The 18,466-nt window shown below is 42.0% G+C and overlaps 3 protein-coding genes and 1 long non-coding RNA gene across 5 annotated transcripts in view; 2 read left to right on the top strand and 2 right to left on the bottom strand.

Annotated features, from left to right (window-relative positions):
• The window catches only part of LOC148966930 (uncharacterized), a 461,761-nt gene that overhangs the window by 308,068 nt on the left and 135,227 nt on the right, over positions 1-18,466 (top strand). The gene's annotated exons all lie outside the window — the stretch shown is intronic.
• Positions 632-2,949, bottom strand: LOC120467222 (uncharacterized). The gene is made up of 4 exons (XM_039656037.2): positions 2,750-2,949; positions 1,959-2,377; positions 1,366-1,871; positions 632-1,290 (listed from the first exon to the last, which is right to left on the bottom strand). Exons 1-3 carry the CDS (start codon positions 2,904-2,906, stop codon positions 1,581-1,583), a joined length of 867 nt encoding a protein of 288 aa, XP_039511971.2. The 5' UTR covers positions 2,907-2,949; the 3' UTR covers positions 632-1,290; positions 1,366-1,580.
• On the bottom strand, positions 3,051-4,938 carry LOC148966933 (uncharacterized). Its single transcript, XM_089127302.1, has 3 exons — positions 4,416-4,938; positions 3,960-4,288; positions 3,051-3,869 (listed from the first exon to the last, which is right to left on the bottom strand). The coding sequence occupies exons 2-3, from the start codon at positions 3,975-3,977 to the stop codon at positions 3,051-3,053; spliced, it is 837 nt and encodes a 278-aa protein (XP_088983428.1). The 5' UTR covers positions 3,978-4,288; positions 4,416-4,938.
• LOC148966932 (uncharacterized) lies at positions 7,226-17,006 on the top strand. 2 transcript variants are annotated; one of them, XM_089127129.1, is made up of 5 exons: positions 7,226-7,317; positions 14,258-14,371; positions 14,513-14,647; positions 14,768-14,889; positions 16,587-17,006. In XM_089127129.1, the coding sequence occupies exons 2-5, from the start codon at positions 14,278-14,280 to the stop codon at positions 16,620-16,622; spliced, it is 387 nt and encodes a 128-aa protein (XP_088983255.1). In that variant the 5' UTR covers positions 7,226-7,317; positions 14,258-14,277; the 3' UTR covers positions 16,623-17,006. The 2 variants fall into 2 exon arrangements, with proteins under 2 accessions (XP_088983255.1, XP_088983256.1); XM_089127130.1 differs by having other exon boundaries at positions 7,227-7,317; positions 14,777-14,889; positions 16,587-16,820.

Genomic DNA, 18,466 nt, shown 5'->3' with positions numbered 1-18,466 from the left:
GGGATTTCGGAAGCCCCAACGCCTGTGATGAGACGACTCAACGCCTGTGATGAGACGACTCAACGCCTGCGATATGTAATGGCGCCGTTTGATTCATAAACAATATTTATATTTAATATTTATATTTAAACAATATGAATGTAAGCCAGAGGAGAACTGGCCCCCGACTGAGCCTGGGTTCTCCCTAGGTTTTTTCTCCATCCAATCTGATGGAGTTTGGTTCCTTGCCACTGTCGCCTTGCTTTTGGCTTGCTTTGAGCTTGCTCAGTTGGGGTTATTTAGTGGTTAGCAATGTTGTTGATCTGTGTTGTGCTACTTTCATGTTATCACTGTGAAGCTGCTTTGATACAATCTGTATTGTGAAAAGCGCTATATAAATAAATGTGACTTGACTTGACTTGACATGTTTATGGTTTAATAAAACTAATACAAATGTTTTTTCAAATATTATTTTAGGACACTTGTGTCCTAAATAAAATGTTTTAAATGTTTCATATAAATGAAACATATATATAATTGTCAAATATATGTTTTAAATGTCCAATGTTTTATACACACAAAAGCACACAAATATCGAAATGTATTTTTTTTATTAAAATGAATACACACAAATATTGAAATAAGTACACACACACACACACACACATAAATATATAGACATTGAATTGTCAATTTTGATTTGACAGGTGACATTCAAAGAGGGCCTTTTTAGTCGCATATAGGAGCGACTAAAAAAGAAGGAGCCAAACTCCTTGGTTTTGGGCATCCCACACTTTGAGCATTTGTTAAATGACACTTCACGGACATATTTCCTTTTGTGGGCTCCACTGGCCTCCTCTTCTGCCCTGCGTCGACTGTTCCTCTGAGTGAAGCGGGATACAGGCACCGGGGCAGTGGGAGCAGGAGCCTCTTGCAAGTCAGGAAACACTAACGCAAGGAGAGGAGCAGCTGAAGCGCCACCTGCACCAGCTACCAGCAGCGTGGGCGCAGTGTTCAATAAAATTAACTGGGGCAGTGGCACAGGAACTAAGGGGAGGAGTAGGAGCTGTTGGCATAATTGGCCGCACAATTGTAGCACTGGCAGGTCGTCTGCCCGGCCGTAGCTTAGGAGCATGTCCCGCTCTGTTAGGAGGAAGGACAAACTCGTGCAGGGCCACTGATGTGGAGGGAGCCTCATCCAGCTTTTCCCGCGGAGCAGGAAGCTGTGAGCTGGCCACAGCTATGCAGTCTTCTGCAGCAAGGCCCTGGGTAAGGACAGTCACTTCCTGGGTGTTCTCCCTTCGATTAAACCTGCAATCAAAAATGTGTTCATAATAAATGACTGCTATCCCTTTCTTTCAAATGTCAATGTAAAACCATGCTTACCACTGAGTGAGAGTCCTCTGATTCAGCATAAACAGCTGAAGTGATGTGGCCTCCATCCGAGTTTGGCAGTTCAGCACCAGGTCTCGGATGTGGTGGTAATCCGTGAGCACCTTAGTCCAATGAGGAAGACGGACTCCATCCTTCTTAGTTGGGGACTTGTGCAGTGCACACAGTTTGATGCACATGGCCTCAACTAAGCGACTGGTGCTGGGCCACTAAGCCGGCCCCCCAAGATGACCAATCAGGCACCTCTTCACACTGTCCACACCCGGTGTCACTCCTGTGTTTTTCGGAGCCTTGAAGCGTCCGCGGGTCAGTTTGGGCTGGTGTCTGGGCTGACAGTGAATCTTCCTCTTGTCCCCATCATGAAGAGCAGTCCACAGACGGATGACCTCTGTGACCTGCTGCTCGTCCAGGTAGAGTGCCTGACGGAGGGACACCAGGTACTCAGCCAGATCCTGCACCTTATCCCAGCCTGCAACGCCATCGGGTCCAAGAACAGGAGCCTGCAGGTTATTACAATAACAATACACAGCATGTTAAATGTCAGAGTGCAAAAGCAAATAGAAACTAATAATGAGAAGCTTACTTACAGGAGCCTGGTCTGCAACACTGGACCCAGTTGATGTTGCAGGAGCAGAGGCAGCACTTGGCTGGACATAAGGCTGTGGAGGAGACTGCAGAAGAGGGTGGGCTGGGCGCAGAGTAGGCGACTGCAGAGGAGGCTGGGCAGGGTGCTGCAGTCCTGTGGGTGGCTGTAGTGAGGATGGTCCTGGTGCAGAGGGACAGGGGTTGAAGGCCTGGGGGCTGCTGCTGTGGACTAGGACAGGCTCAATGGGGTCATAGAGGACTGGCACTGTGAGGTCCTCAGGTTCCTCCTCAACAAAGCCTTCGTCCTGCACCACCTCATCAGTCATCTGCTCCACCAGCCGATCCTCCTCTTCTGGGTTATCCATAACAGTCAGGGATTTCCCAGACTGACTGTACAGATACTCCATACCCAGCAGCTCCCCTGCAAAAGAACACACATACAAAGCACATTATACAAAGTATATCACATTATTATAGCTGTAGTGGCTATTTGTCCATAAGACACTGAAACAAAAAAGTTTGTAGGCTTGATACAGTTTAACAGATCAATAAATGAAAATAAAAAACAAGAAGATAATAAGCATAAATGCAAAATAAAGCAAATTCACTTTAGCAAAAGAAAGCAAAGAAATAAGTCTATAAAGGGTCAAATTAAGCCTAAATTAAACAAAGCACAAATAACTCCACCAATAGTTGAATTATTTGAAATACAATATAAAAAATGTACACTCAAACACTCATACCCCTGTATAATGTATAATCTTTTGTTTGAGTTAACATGAATAATTCTTACCTGTGTAAGCCCCTGGAGGCTGGTAGCGGTCATCCAGGGACACCTTCAGCACTTTGCGGCTGAGCCGGTCCATTGCCTCCCTCTCAATGCTACTGTAGATCCTCAGGTCAGTCTTTCCCCTCACTGCTTCATCCATCCGGTCCTGGTTCCAGCGCATCAGGCCTTCCAGGAGATAGGCCTGGAAATGCGCATCACTGGCACTGGTCTCTACAGGTCAAATAAAGTCAAATATATGTTACCTATGTATTCAGTATGGCAGAATAGGTTATAAAAGTTTAAAGTTTTTTGCAGGTTATAAAAGTTATAACCTACCTGGGATGAAGCGATTTAAATGGAGGTGGAAAGACTCCAAGGAGGTGGAGCCACGAGCACAGCGATAGCAGCTGAGCTCCACACCACCCTTCTTCAGTGTGTCTGTCTTCTGGTACAGAGGGAAGCCCTCTGGGTCCTGAATACAGGCGATGTGCCTCTGCTGGTCTATCCAGACCTGTTGGATTCGCTTGTGGTCCAGCAATGGTACACCCAGAGTGTCCCTCCCCTTCTCACTGTCCATCTCATCAATGAGCGCCTTGATCCTCCAGGTGGTCTCCTCCACTCCTCTGGTCCGCTTCCGACAGTGCAGTGCCAACTCCTTCCTGGTAATCAGCTTATCCAGAGCCTTCTCTGAGACTGGACCAGCTCCTCTGGCCTGTAACTCCCCCTGTTTGGCCAACCGTAGAGCAGTGACATCATCAGGATCCAGCTCAAAGATGCACCTGGAAAGCCGAGCCATGAAGGTGCCGTAGAGCTGATGAGCCTCTGTGATGACACCTGCTGCAAAGCGCCGCATGAAGTGCCAAATGTCTAGGCGCACTTGGAGCTCATCCCACTCTATGAACATGGCTCTGACCTGCGACTGTCTGTGTGCACGTGGACTGCAGCAGTCTCTGTCCACATACATGATGGCGGGTGGTGCCACTCCCGCCTCCCTGTACCTCTTCATGAGACCCACCGCCATGGGCCACAATCCATGCCCCTCTGCCGCTGTGAGGACTGACACCAACACCTGGCCGTGCTCATTGCCAACATTAGTGCACCAACCAGCAGTGTTGGCAGCAGCGCGGGCCAGTTTTTTGGTGACCTATGTAAAAAAAAAACAGTAGAACAAAACAATTGTCCGAAAAATTTAAGATAATAACAATTATTATTACTTAAACTTGACTTTTTATACCTTTTTGGTGGAGTCCATCTTGAGGACAGAGCCAAAGACTGGGGTTATTTTGGCCTTGTCCTCAGGTAGCCGCGAGAGGACGTCCCTGGCATACACAGACAACAGCCACTTGGGTTTGGGGATGGGTGGGAGGTTGCGGGGGCGCAGAAAAGAGTGGAGGCTCAACAATGGAGGAGTCTGTGAAGGGCTCACAGACAGTGAGGTACTCCAGCGTCCGCTGTGACCACGCTGAGGTGTGCAGCTCCTGCAGCTTTTTGTAAAGCTGTGTGACACTGTTTCCCCGGGTCCTCTCCCGCATCATTATGACTACACGGTTGTCACACGAGTACCTACAGACAGTTAAATAATTCTGTTCAGTGCCACATCTTATTATTTCAATGTCAGTAAAGCAACATATTTGATTTTATACAGTACAACAAATTACAGTGAATTGCTCTAAATACGAATGTGTTCTACCTGTATGTCAGAATGGCGGGGAATTTTCTGCGGTGTCCCATGTCGAGCTATCCCAGGATGTCTTCAGACCAGGCGGGATACTTCTTCTTGCACCCTTTGCACTCCAGATACTCTGTGGCCATGTCATACCACCCGTCTATGTCCAGGACCTTGCGCACAGTGCGATAAAGGCCAGCAGCTATCAGCTTGTGGTTATTGCAGGCTGGCTGGACACAGACAAGTGGAATGGACCACATCTTCAGCGGCATCCAGAGGAACAGAGGCGGCAGAAGAAAATATCAGGAGAAGTAGGGGGCTGGGTGAAGACGGTCGGGGGCTGGGGAGGGTACCACCAGAAGTTGGGATGTGGCACCAGCTCAGGCTTCCCTGTTTTTAAGTTGACCCTGAACAGAGTCTTCCTGATCCAGTCCTGCTGGAAAGATGGGAGTTGCTCTTTCCAGTGGACAGGAAGCTCTGCAGGCGACTGGGACACCTGGCCAGGGGTCCACAATGCTGGAGGAGCAGGATAAGGGGCAGGAGCCGGGGCAGGAGCAGGGCCTCTCGAGCCTGCAGTGGCTGGAGCGTAAAAAAACACAACAAAATTATCTTATTGTTTTAGACTTTCACTTTTTTACTTTGCCTTCTTCAGGTAGGTGATGAGAGCCTGGGCCTCCTTGTTTGGGTCCTCATACACCTCCTTCATTGACCTACCCTTAAAATCCCCAAACTCCACCATCAGACATCCAGAGTCTCCTGTCCTCTGGGCCTCCTACAGCATGGCCTGTTTTTTCTGATACACCTCCACAGCCTCGCCAACCTCGCCAAGGTGTATCTGAGGAACAGGTGTTTGTTGGCCGACAGCGGGTTGTCCCTCTCCTCCTCCCCCAAAATGCTGCTGACCAGATAGCAGGCATACCCCAGTGAGTTCTCCAGGAGTCACAGGAACCTCTGACCCTGGTGTTTCCCAAACTGGATCTTGCAGTGAGTCAGAACCAGGAACTGGTCTCCAGGATTCTCTCCATTCTGCCTCATAAAGGCAGTGGCCTCAGCCAGGACCTCCTCCTTACTCCTGGCCCTCCCTGCCAACACAATCTCCCTCCTATTGGCATCCTCAGTTGGCCCCATAAGGAGTCGACCCTCAGAGGTTCTTCGTAAAACTGGGTATGCATACATTATCTGAAAGGACTCAGGCATAAACAGAACGTTACATAGCTGTCATATTCCAACTGAAAGTATTTTACTACAGTATTTGTTTTTTATGTAATTAATTATTATAATATTATAATAATTAATGATTATTATTATTATTATGTTCATAAGCATTATTGTTGTTTTTTATACAACTGTGAATCACTTTGAATTGCCTTGTGTACAAATTGTAAATAGTGTGATGAACTTATTAATAAGAAAATAAATACCACTTCTTGGTACAATCTTGCTGGTATCATGCCATGCTTAAATGGTTTTGTTTCATTTAGCTTTTATGGCAGAGATTACTACGAAACACAAAATAAAACATAAAGGCGTATATGACAATTCATAAAAATATGATCATCAAATAGATCAAATTGAGAATCATTTGTATCCTGAAACCTAAAAAATTATATTGGTGATTTAAAAAAAAAACATGTTTTTGCCTATTCATGTCTTTTTAAATATGTATAACATAGTATTTAAAAGTATAACATAAATATGTATACTGGTGCATAACATAGTATAGTATAACATATATGAATGTTGTAAACATACACATACACTCATCAGCACCTGACCTACCTCATTGCCTACTGAGGTAAGCCACTGTGCTGTGCCTTTCGCAGGCCCACTCAACTTCTTGGTGATCTAAAAGAAAAAAATAAACATAGCAAAAAATACAACATACATCCAAATCAGTAACATCTAAAAAATAAAGCTATTTTGGTCTAACAATTCATTATAGTAGGAGTACAGTCATTAAAGGAGCAATGTGTGATTTTTAGCGACATCTAGTGGTTCGGTTGCGAGTTTGCACCAGGTTTGCACTAAGGGCTCAGCCCACTGCTCACGGTTGCTAAAACGGGACAAACATCTCGTCGGCTGAGACAGCAGAGAATAGCCAGAGTAAGCCAAGAGTGTGTAACATTGTCACTGTTTCTGTACCACAGTCCATTATAAACCACATCATAAATACTGTTTACAAAGCCATAGTCAGGTGAGGATCAAGGGTTTTAATATATAATTTAATAAAATAATATTAATCAGCTGATTGTCTCACAAACGTAACCAGCAGCACATTTATCCCCACATACTGTAGCAAACCCCATAATACAGCGAGGGAGCAGCTATATATTTTTTCTAACAGGGTAGTAATAGTTTAGCTGGCTAATATGAGCTGTTACTGTGGCTGAGCTGGGACTCGTCCGCATGAGTCCAAAGGTCGGAACTGCGCGCGCTGTTACAATCATGTCATCTCCGCATCCCATAGATACTATTTACTACACACAATAGGCTTTTTTTCTCTGATTTTGAAAAATCTTCGCGATCGACTTTAGTGATAAAAGACTTTAGTAAAAGTCTCTATCGACGGGTTAGTGATTCCTGTAACGTACTGTTTTACGGTCAATGACATGAATACTAATCATCAGCTGTCTCACGAACGTAACAGCACTATCCCCAACATAACAAACCCATAACACAGCGAGGGAGAACTAAGTTACATGAAACAATCCCAACTACATATTTTACACCACTCACAAGGGAAAAGTCACTACTCACGGAGTGTAAGGCTAGCTTTCCGCTTCTTCTCTTTCAAGGTAGTGATGAAACGCGTTCTGTAGCACTGTGTGTTCGCGTTCGGCTACGGTAGGAATATGACGTCATAACATGGCGACCTTCATAGAAGGGGATTCCCGCGGTTATGGAGCTATTAATGTCTCATTCTAAGGTAATAAAAACATTACGGTTAATTAAGTAAGTTCTTTATACACCACTGAAAACATAGTTATGGATGTCATATTGCATTTCTGTTAATATATACTCAACTTTGTTAAACATTGCACCTTTAAAGCAGCTCCTCTAACCTTCTTAGTTGAATCCATTTTTAAATTTTTTATTTTTAAAACCTTGACTTTTCAAACTGAAAAGTTTTATCATAGTCAGTGATAACACAACCTGCAACACTATAGGAAAATGTTGAGATGTTTCAATGTCTGCAGTGATACCTGCAGAAAGGTCTGCTTACCATTGACAATGTCAGTTTGGCTTCACACACAAAGTCCCCACTTGGTTGGATAGATATCGTTAAAAAAGTTCCCTTTTGGCCAGTGTGGAGCGACACTGCTGTGTTAGTAATATAGACATGTATATGTTAGTAATATAGACATGTGTGTGTGTGTGTGCAAAGGCACATAACAACGGCAAGTAAATCGTTAAATACAAGAGTTAGAGAGAGAGTTAAATAAGAAAAACAATATTATGAAAAGAGGCATCTTCTCATAATCTTATGTGACCATCTGTATTTTTACCATCAAACAATTTAACTTTTATAATTATTTTTTGATAGCTGGTGGTTTGGTTATTCTTTTTTTTTTTTTTTACATTGTATGTGTTTATCTATACACATTGATATTGTGATCTCTGATGCCTGTTTGAGCATTATATAATGACACACCCACACACATATATATGTGTATAAGTATGTATAAATTACAAAATGAAGACATATTTCACTGCCACTTCATTTCACTGTTCACACAAACACAGATCCAGGCTATATGAGTCCGCTGTTGGTAAGGTAGACATCAGCCAGAGTCCCCACTTGACATGTTTGTTTTTTTTTTTTTATTAAAAAAATTTGTATTTAAAGTTATTATGAAAAAAAGACCTTAAAAGAGAATTTTGTATGTCATTGTTGTTACTCAAAATGACCAGAAACACTAGTCCACTCTTGGCCAGTGTAGAGAGCGATAGTCCCCTGTTAGTAATATAGACGTGTGTGTGTGTGTGTGTGTGTGTGTGCAGAGAGAGAGAGATAGAGTAGACCTACATTAAGTCTTATTGAATAATATAAGCTTATGTTATATTTTATTGTCACACTTTAATGGGAAAATGAATTTATCAAATGAACAAATCAAACACAAACATGTAAGGTTTCTACTTGTACACATAACATTGAAACTCTGTAGTGTGTTGTGGTCGCTTCATCTGCCAGATAGTGATGTTACGTTCGTGAACGAATCGTTCTTTTTGAACGAATCTTTTAGGTGAACGAATCATTCTCGTTCACGTTATCCATTGACTCATATTTCTTGTTCACTGAAATTCCTCCTTCTACCACTGCGCGCCGCTATTGCGCGCATGCGCAGCTCAATGAACCGTGTAGCTCTGTGGCCCATTTCATCTGTCAAAGACAAATGGCTTGTTTCCATTGAGGGGTACGGTACGGTACAGTACAGTACGGGTCGGGTACACCATGATCAGGCTTGCGTTTCCACCGCCAACAGTACCCTTACTTGATAGGCGTGGTATGCTGGAAAGAAGCGATCGACGTCATTTTCGCGCGAAGAAAGCGACATAGTAAACAACAATTGATGACAGACTCAGCATGTTTGTCACTAGAAACAAGCGCTGGCATTAGGCGTTTCCAAGAAGCCAACGCAAATTCCGACTCAGGAGAATGATCCCGAGGACGCGAGTCCAGTAAGGCCGGATTCACATATAGCGCCTAAAAACGCGTAGAAAACGCTGGGCGCGCCGCATTCTCTATTTTTCAAAGCGCCAGGGCGGTTGCGCTTCAGTTGGTTCTTGTCACATGACCTCTTGTGTGCGTATGGTGCGCTTGCGGTATTCTGAAAAGTTGAGATGTTTTTATCTAGATGCGGGGCGGACGCGCATGGAAAAAACGAGCGCGTCGCACCGCGACCGCACCGCTTCCATTATGAGCGCGCATACCGCGCGCCTACATTTGAAATAACGAACTTGAGGGCGCAAAAGACGTGATATGTGAACCGGCCCTAATTCTGCTAATGGAACAGCGCGTTCTTGAACGCGGCACTCAGCTCGCTCTGGCTATGCGACTCCGGTTATCTCTGTATGTTCATTTTAGGCAACAATAAAACGAAATATGTTATAAAACACCACTCTGCTTCTTTTCGATTTCATTTCAATATATTTGAAACATTCTAAAGCACATAAATGTGGTTCAGGCAACGCATAGCCTATTGATTATCACTGCATGTATGTAACGTTATATTTATAACAAAACTAAATATAAAACAACCCTGCCTCTTTTCGTTTAAATTTAAAAATATTAAACATATTCCAGGCAATATGTAATGTAATGTAGGCTATTGCATATCGCATTGGTACAAATGTTGCAATAAACAACATTACAGATGATCTTATAATAAAATAAAATAAATGACAAAACGATCTCTTTTTGTTGAATTTCAGTTCTATCAATAAGCCATTATAAAAATATAAGTATAAGGTACAAAATACACTAAAGCTTAAATAACATCAAGAAACAATTCAGTCAGTCAAATAGCTTACAAACTCAGCGCTTAAAGATATGAAACTTCACGTAGCCTTCTGCCAAAACTATTGGCCAGGGAACGAATTATAGATTCACGAGACCAAAGATCCCCTGTTAGGTTTATATAAGACGAAATATATCTCATGTTTAACCACTACAGAGACGTCCGAGTCAGCGGCAAACATCAGGATGACTAGCCGGGGAAAGGCTGTTCCCGGCGGGGCCGCGGGGGACACGAGCGCGAGCGTCCGGTGATCGCTTGAAATGGATCTCAGTCAAATTATCAAAAATCTATAAATAAACCACAGATTTGAACTTTAAAAAACGACTTTCTCGCCTGAAAAACTCTTAAAACTACATTTCATGACACAATAACAGTAGAATTATATTTCAACTGTATGCTTCTAATGCCCTTGTAGCACGCGCGAGTGACGATACTCTGTCCACCAATCAGCGTTCTGCAGTGAGTCTAGCTCCACCTTTTAGTACCCTTTCACAGTGCTAGGTACCCTAACGAAAGGGTACCCAAAAAGTGGTACGGTACGGTTCGGCTTTTTGGTACTATTCACAACTTTTGACAGTGGAAACGCAAATAATTGCGTACCGAACCGAACTGTACCGTACCGTACCACTCAGTGGAAACGAGCCAAAAGAGTGACTAAACCTCGAGCCAATAGCCTTTGAGTGTGATACGAGGACGGAGCATGTGATTTGTTGAATCTAGTGAACGAATACGCCCTTTATTGAGTTGCTTTGAGTTTGAACAAGTCCAATGAACTGTTACATTCATCTTGTTCGTGAATGAAAGAACCAGTTGTTCGAACGTCAAGATAATAATGACGACAAAGTTAACAGTGCAAGCTGATGGTTTAATTTAATAAAAGACATCTTAAAATTTTTGTTTTTACTAAAATCTACAAACTACATAAGGTAATCTGCTAACTTCAAAATGAGTGGCACCACTAGCACTGGTGCTTTGTGTGCATTTTGTATTATTTATTTTTATTATTGTTGTTTTATGTTTCAACAGTTTTATACCTTAAAAAATAAATATATGTCATTTCATGCACTTTTGTTTGTTTAAAAACTGTAAAACATTAAAAAAAATTAGAGTATTGATTATTTGCGTCACGTCATTGCATCTCATTTGCGTCACGTGACTCACGTCAGCTAATAGCATTTCAGCTCAGGGCTCGGGCTTAGAAGGGGCATGTAATTGGTTGGATCTACTCTGCTGAATGAGTCTGAACGAGAGAGAGATCTCCCGTTCTTGAATGAATTGAACGAACTGGTTGCTATACCCAGTTCGTGTACCAGGTCGGCCATTCTGTCAATCTAGTTCATCAATCAGCAGAAAGTGAATGCAAAGCGCAGGTATCCGTACTGTGCACGCGCAATTCATAACTTACATACAGAACATAACTCCTCGTTTAACTCGTTCTGACCAAACAAATAAAATGTTAACTAGCCTGCCTAGTATGCAAACAAATTAAAAAACACTTGTGATTTGGTCATCCGAAAAGAGTGTAATTTAAAAGATAAAAAGAGTGTAAAGACTTTGATCGCTTATTTAGACTTATTTTATCCATTTAATGAGTAGTGTTTTTAAACCATGGAAAGAGGTCAATATAACAGCAGGAGAACAATTATGTCACATAACGTTACATTTAGCTCAGGAAAGCCATTTAATGACCATAGCATGTTAATTGAATAGAAAAAATAGCAAGAGAGGAGATTTTGCTGATCACTATATCACATATTTATTATATTTTTTTACTTATGTCATTAAATAATTGTTATTATACACGAATGTCCACGTCTTGTACTCGCCCAGGAAATCTGTGTAAACCGTACGGCACCAGACAGGGGCAGTCGACCGGAATTCACAGTGTTTTCTCTTCAAAATTGAAATTTTACTGCCACCATTGAAACAATTTATAACGGAAACTGTTTACCCACTCGACATTATACAGGGGGTAACGTTGTAACGTTAGTGACAGTCGTAAATCGCGGGCTGTTTATTCCAGTGGACGCAAGTTGCAACTAAAACAATAGGAGGCAATGGCGCAACGCTACCCAGCAACAGCTCAGTAATGGCGCCCGCTTACTTCCGGTAGTTTCGCCGGATTCGTCTATATGGAAAAAAAAACTGAACGAATCAGTGAACGAGTCTGAACGAATCATTTTGGTGAACAAACTAAAAATGAATGAGTCTCTGGAAAGAATCAAAATTTCCACCACTACTGCCAAAGCATCTGGCTGCTTTATTTTAAATAAGCAACAGATGGCGCTGTTCTCGACACTCTCAAAGCTTTGAATCTTTTCCCGGAACAGTCAGGGGAAAGCCTCATTGCTTCATGAAGCTTCATTTCCCCATCCCTAACGCACGGCCTTATGATGACATATTTTCACCAAAATAAAAGTACTTATCAGTGATCACACGCTAAAATCACAAAAAAACCATGGCATTGCATTTCAATGAGCATTATTATAATAAAAATACGTCAGAGCTATTCAGTTTAATTCTACAACTTTAAGCACGTTTCCCAATTAATAACTGCCACATCTAATTTGTGAGCTTTTGTCTAAAAGACAAAACAGTTTGGGTGCACAGAGACTTTTTCATCTTTCTTTTATTTTTTTAGATGCATTCATTTTTATATCCATAACAAAACCATTTTAGTATTTTACTATTATACAAATAAACACTAGTATCCATCAATACAAATGAAACAAAACAAAACATTGGCAAAATGCAGCATTGCACCATTGATGACTTGAGGTCATTAGTCATAAGCAGGGTCTGAAATAGCACTATAGACCTTATTCAGAGCAGCACCATGACAGGTATGAAAGTGAGGCTGTGAGGGATAGACTTACCGTGTTTCCAATGGCATCCGCTGTAAAAGCTGAATAAAGCGGCTAGATTACTTACAATTTTTCACAGCTTACATTGTCGGGAGTTTTTTGTCAACTGACATTTCTTTGAAAGATATTTTTCCAGTGTTTCATGAGCAGAACAATCCGAAAACACATTAAATAACAATACAGCCCATTGAAGAGATGCAAGTCTATCCCTCACAGCCTCGCTTTCATTTTCATTAAAAATCAAAGATGGCGCTGCCGTGAATAAGGCGTATTGTGACACTGACCACACCAAACATACACAGCAAAAATTGGAGTGTTAAAATTTGGGTGTTAAACATTTCCGAGTTGATTTCAACACCCAAAGAGTAATTTTAACACATTTAGAGTAAAATGGTGTTCGGAGTTGGAGTTATTTGACAGAGTTGATCATCAGTGTTAAACCAACTCCTTTAAAGATGCAATTAGGCTATACTCCGCCCAGTGTTGCGCCGGTGCGCGCCCCACACAGTCGCATTTCACTTCTCAGTTCGTTGGAGAAAGCGCCGCCATTATCCTCGTGGATGTTTGAATGATAAGTCAAATTAAATCAAACTTCTTAAACACTTATGATTGATGCTATGAACGTACAATATTACGTTGCGTAGCCTGCTTAACGTTACATAGAACATGCGGACATGTAAAGTTAAGTTAATAATTTAAGCCTACCGTTAAAATGTGGTCACGATTTAGCCTAACGATACCTGCCATACATCTAAAATTGATTATTTTATTTATAATTAGGTAACAAATTATTAATTAGTGGCCACGGTATCCTCTGTCTGTCTTTATATTTACATTAACAACGTTATAAACACGATGTCCATTTATGATGATATATAACGAGGCTAACTTAAAGCCCTATTCGCAATTGGTATTTGGTATATAGAATTGGTATTATCTGGTGACCTGTAGTAATTTGTAATAATTTTGTCTAAAAAAAGTTTTTCTGTGATCTTAATCCCGTGCGAATTGGCCATGTCTGTAATTAGTAAAGAAAAAATTCCCCCGCAAATTCCCCCACCAAACACGAGGTCCTGTGGTGATATTCCTGTGCGAATCGACATCTCTGTGATTTGGCCGGATCGTATATCATTTTTTCAAGGTTTTTGTTTCATCCGCGCCTTTTTATCCATCTGTTGCGGAGAATAGAGGCTGAATTTGAGTGTTTTGATAGTATTTTGGGTGCGGGATTTCAATGGGTAATTTCAATTTCACACGTGGTCCCCAATACTAATCCCGTGCGAATAGGGTTTAAGTTAACGTGTAAATCGTGGTCCTGAAACGTTACGTTGATTTAACTATCAAGGGAAACAATTATTACAAGCCAAAATGTAATTAAAATGATGTATGTGACTTACATCACAGATATTGATGTATAAATTGTATGTTGTGCAGCCACACAGTTTTCTTCATTACACTAATATACATTCATATGCTGTTGCAGTTGTGCTGGTCCAGGTCAAAATGCTGGTCCAGGTAAAGTACCGTGAACAGCAGAAATATGTCAAACTGGATGGTAATAATGGATGGTTTGACTTTATGCTGTTTTATCTAAAAGGTATGTTTTATTTCACTTGATTAAAAATAAAATATTCATAGTTTATATCTAAATGTTGTATTGTTTTTTATTAAATATAAATGTTGTAGGATTTCTTTACATATAAAAAGTACATTTGCTTTATTTTCTCATCTTTTTCAGTCATTGAGAGATTTTGCTTGCCTCCAGAAGCAAACGTTTCTTACAAGGATGCAACAGGAACTGATGTCGATGCAGAAATATTCAGTGACCTCGTTGGACAAGGCAATGTGGTGCTGACTGTTTTCTCAAGCGATGGTAAGTTTTATTGAATTTGAAATGAGTAAGGTATTATCAAGCACTGAATAAATATGAGCTATCACATGTTTATGATCCTTGTACTGGTCATTAAAATATTGTTATTTTTTTATTCTTTAGAATTTTCAGACTACTCTTCTACATCTGAGACATCTGACTCAAGTGCCTCAACTGTAATCTTAGATGAGGTCCCTAACAAAAGACAGAGAACTGAAGATGCATCTGCACTGTCTGCTAAACAGGTTAGAGATTGATTTTTGAGTTACTCTTAAAGGGTTAGTTCACCCAAAAATGAAAATTCTGTCAGTATTTACTCACCCTCATGTTGTTCCAACCCTGTAAGACCTTCGTTCATCTTCGGAACACAAATTAAGATATTGAAGATATTGGATATAAGATATAAGATAAGGATGGCGCGCTTTAGATCTTCGAAGACCAGGAGGTTCTGGACTGGCAGTTGTTGAGCGGCGATCTGGGTTTCTCCAGATAACAGCGGGATCAACCGCATGGGCCAGTCCGCTGCCGGCCATTTCGCGGCCGTAGCCGACCTCTCAAAGAGGTCCAGGAATGCCTCCGGGTCATCCTGGGGACCCATCTTGTGGAGAGGCATGGCTGCGGCCGCAGCCGGCGATGTAGAAGCTCAAACCTCCCGGTCCATCCAGCTCCGAAACTGCTCGCGGTCCTCCTGCTGGCCCTGGAGGAGCGCCTCGAACCGACGCTGTTGCTGCTCCTCCATCTTGAGCAACACCTCCTGATGTTGTTGGTGGAGGCCCGCGAGCGCGTGGATGATGTCCGCAAATGGGGTTGACGGGGGCTGTCTGGCGGCGGCTTCCCCTTCCATCCCGGGTTTCGGCACCAGTGTGATGTTAAAGAGGTTCTGTGAGATGTATGTGTGATGGAAGGAGACACGGGGTCGGCGATAACTGGGGCTCGTGCACTTTTATTGGAGTTTTAGACTCTCCCCACAGCGCACTCTGCGCTCAAAAGAAGTTAACTCAAAATAGAACAACAAAAACAGCAGTTCACAATAAATCTTTTCCCGCTGGCTACAGCTTCTCGCATCAGGTACACTCAAATCACGCGTCTTGTCGCCCGTGCACAAGCTCCCAGTCACTTTCTCTCATCTCGATGTCAGCCTGGGCCGCTTATATGCGGTCTCCCCACGCCAATTCTTGCAATCACAGACAGGTGTACGTCATTTGAACTTGACCCGCTTACTCACCGCCTGGCTCCGGCCCCGCTCTCCCGCCACAGACTTCGCTGAACCACCCACCCCTCGCCACAGCGACCTTAGGTTCGGGGGGTTTCCATCTTTCGCGGTCACCTTTTTGTTGCACAATTTGCAAATTGCCTCGTCCATATTTACCGCCTCTGCCTTCTCATTCAGTCGAAACCCGAAATCTGCCAAACTGCAGAAGTTGTTTTCTTTTTCGAGACCAGGTCACTAGGTGCGCGACTCGCCATCTTTCCATCTCTCTCTCTTTCTTCTCCACACTGTCACGTGATGACAACCATGCATGTCTCCTATATTAGTGCATTGGATTTTTTTTATGATGGTATTGAAACTGACACCGTTGCTATTTTTAGATCCCACGATATACAATATTACCGTATTACCGCCCAAGCCTACTAGCCAGTCTCCAGACCTAAACCCAATAGAGAATCTTTGGAGGGAGCTCAAACACCGTGTTTCACAGCGTCAGTCCAGAAGCCTGACTGATCTAGAGAAGATCTGTGTGGAGGAGTGGGCAAAAAACCCTCCTGCAGTGTGTGCAAACCCGTTGAAAAACTACAGGAAACGTTTGACCTCTGTAAATGCAAACAAAGGCTACTTGCCAAATATTAACATTGATTTTCTCAGGTGTTCAAATACTTATTTGCAGCTGTATAATATAAATAAATAGTTAAATCATACATTATGATTTCTGGGTTTTTTTAGATTATGTCTCTCACAGTGGACATGCACCTACGATGACAATTTCAGACCCCGCCGTGATTTCTGTGTGGGAGAACTTGCAAAATAGCAAATGTGTTCAAATACTTATTTTCCTCACTGTATATATACAATTGTTGATTTGTTAAAGAATGACCATTTTAAATGTTAAAATATTATAAATGCAATCATCACTGCACGCAGTCTGTGTTGACAGACGTGCTGCGTCTCTGCTGCCTGTCTCAGCGCGATAGTGGCCCGATAGTGGCGCCATTGTACGGAATTGACGTTTAAAAATTCCCATTTCAAAGCCGTTATTTAACAAAAGATAGTATATTTAATGGCTTATGATAACATAATCATCATTTCATGAAGACTAGTATTGTGAGAAGCATTAATCCAATTCAAATGTATATTTTCACTGCTGTAGTTGTCTCCCCACCTAAAGCTAATATCTAGGCTGTAGCTTGCCCACCCTCCATTTGCAGGCGCTGTAACGTTTGGTCGTGACATGTGATGACTCAAACTAGTGCACGACATCAACGTTATTGTTCTCGGCCACTCCCTCTATTCGCTGATTGTCCCGGTACAGAAGTGACCGGAGAAAACCAAAGATTAAAGGTTATTGTCTTGTTCTCGTTTTGATCTATTTTCTTATTTTTACTTTAATAAATGTTATTCCTTTTGCATTAAATCTTACGTGTAAATTCCTTCTCTGTCGCGGCTTGTGAGCCGGCCGTGACAACACCATAAACCCAGATGTGCAGAAGGAAAATGAAAATTGAACGGATGTACGTAGGTAGGCGGAGCAATAGGGCTATCGCGATAACCGCAATATTGTAGTACCGCGTTACTGACAAGTCAATCACAGAGGAACGCAAGTAACCACAGCAACCGCAATATTTACGTGTTTTTAAATTTTTTTTATAAGGCTATACCCTTCTTGTTTTGAACATCATGCATGTGTATTGAATGTTAAACAAGTTAATAATGATAACAAGACTGTTTATCATGGTGATTTGTACAGAGGCTTCGCACAGACAGTGAATGAGCGAGATCGACTGAGTGCGTGTGATTACCTGTCTGTCTTTGAGGTCAAGTCATATATATTCGTGAAAAGGTTGCCATGTCTAAGGAAAGCAAAATATTTGTCGTAACATCCTTTTGACGTTTATCGTGGGTATTTACCAGTGGCATCAGCGACAGCGCTGGTCAGCATTCCACAGTGTGAGGAAGCCGCGGGGAAATAAAATCAGTGAGTCACGGATTGAATCAATGCCATTGGTCTCTATTAAGTGAAGCATCAGCTTCAGCGTTACCCATGCGACGCATTGCTGCTCAGCTGAGCCTTGAAAAGTGGAACTCAAAGTTAAAAATAATTAACACCTTGTTTCATTACATCTCTTTTAGTGCGCGCTAGTGACAGCCTTTCAATGCGCAGAGACGCTGTTTAGTTTCGGTTACATTGGATTCTGAAAATGTCCTTGTTTTTGTCCATGCTGCCCACATAGTAAACTTCATTTATATAAAAATAAATAAATGGCGATAATACTGCATATCGCACTATTAACATTACCGTAAGGGAAATTCCGTAACAGCAACAGCCCTACGAAGCAAGGCTAGCTGCTAGCAAATTTACTGAAATCTTTCAGGAACAAACTTCGGGGGGTTCTGGAACAAACTTTAGGGGGTTCTCTTTCTTGGTTCGGCGATAAAAGAGGGAGAAATGATGATAACACACATATACAGTTTATGTATAACCTGAAAGTATTTATTCAGTGATCGGCGGGAAAAGGTAATCTGTACAGAATATTGTTGTGTACGGTACATGGTTAGTTTACGTTACCTGTATAAAATCTTCTGCACTCATCCTTCCACATTCATCA

This window comes from Pimephales promelas, chromosome 24 (assembly GCF_988280905.1).
Source record: "Pimephales promelas chromosome 24, fPimPro1.hap1.1, whole genome shotgun sequence".
Classification (NCBI taxonomy): domain Eukaryota; kingdom Metazoa; phylum Chordata; class Actinopteri; order Cypriniformes; family Leuciscidae; genus Pimephales; species Pimephales promelas.
The sequence above is the reverse complement of the archived record's forward strand: the minus strand, read 5'-3'. Positions and strand labels throughout refer to the sequence as shown.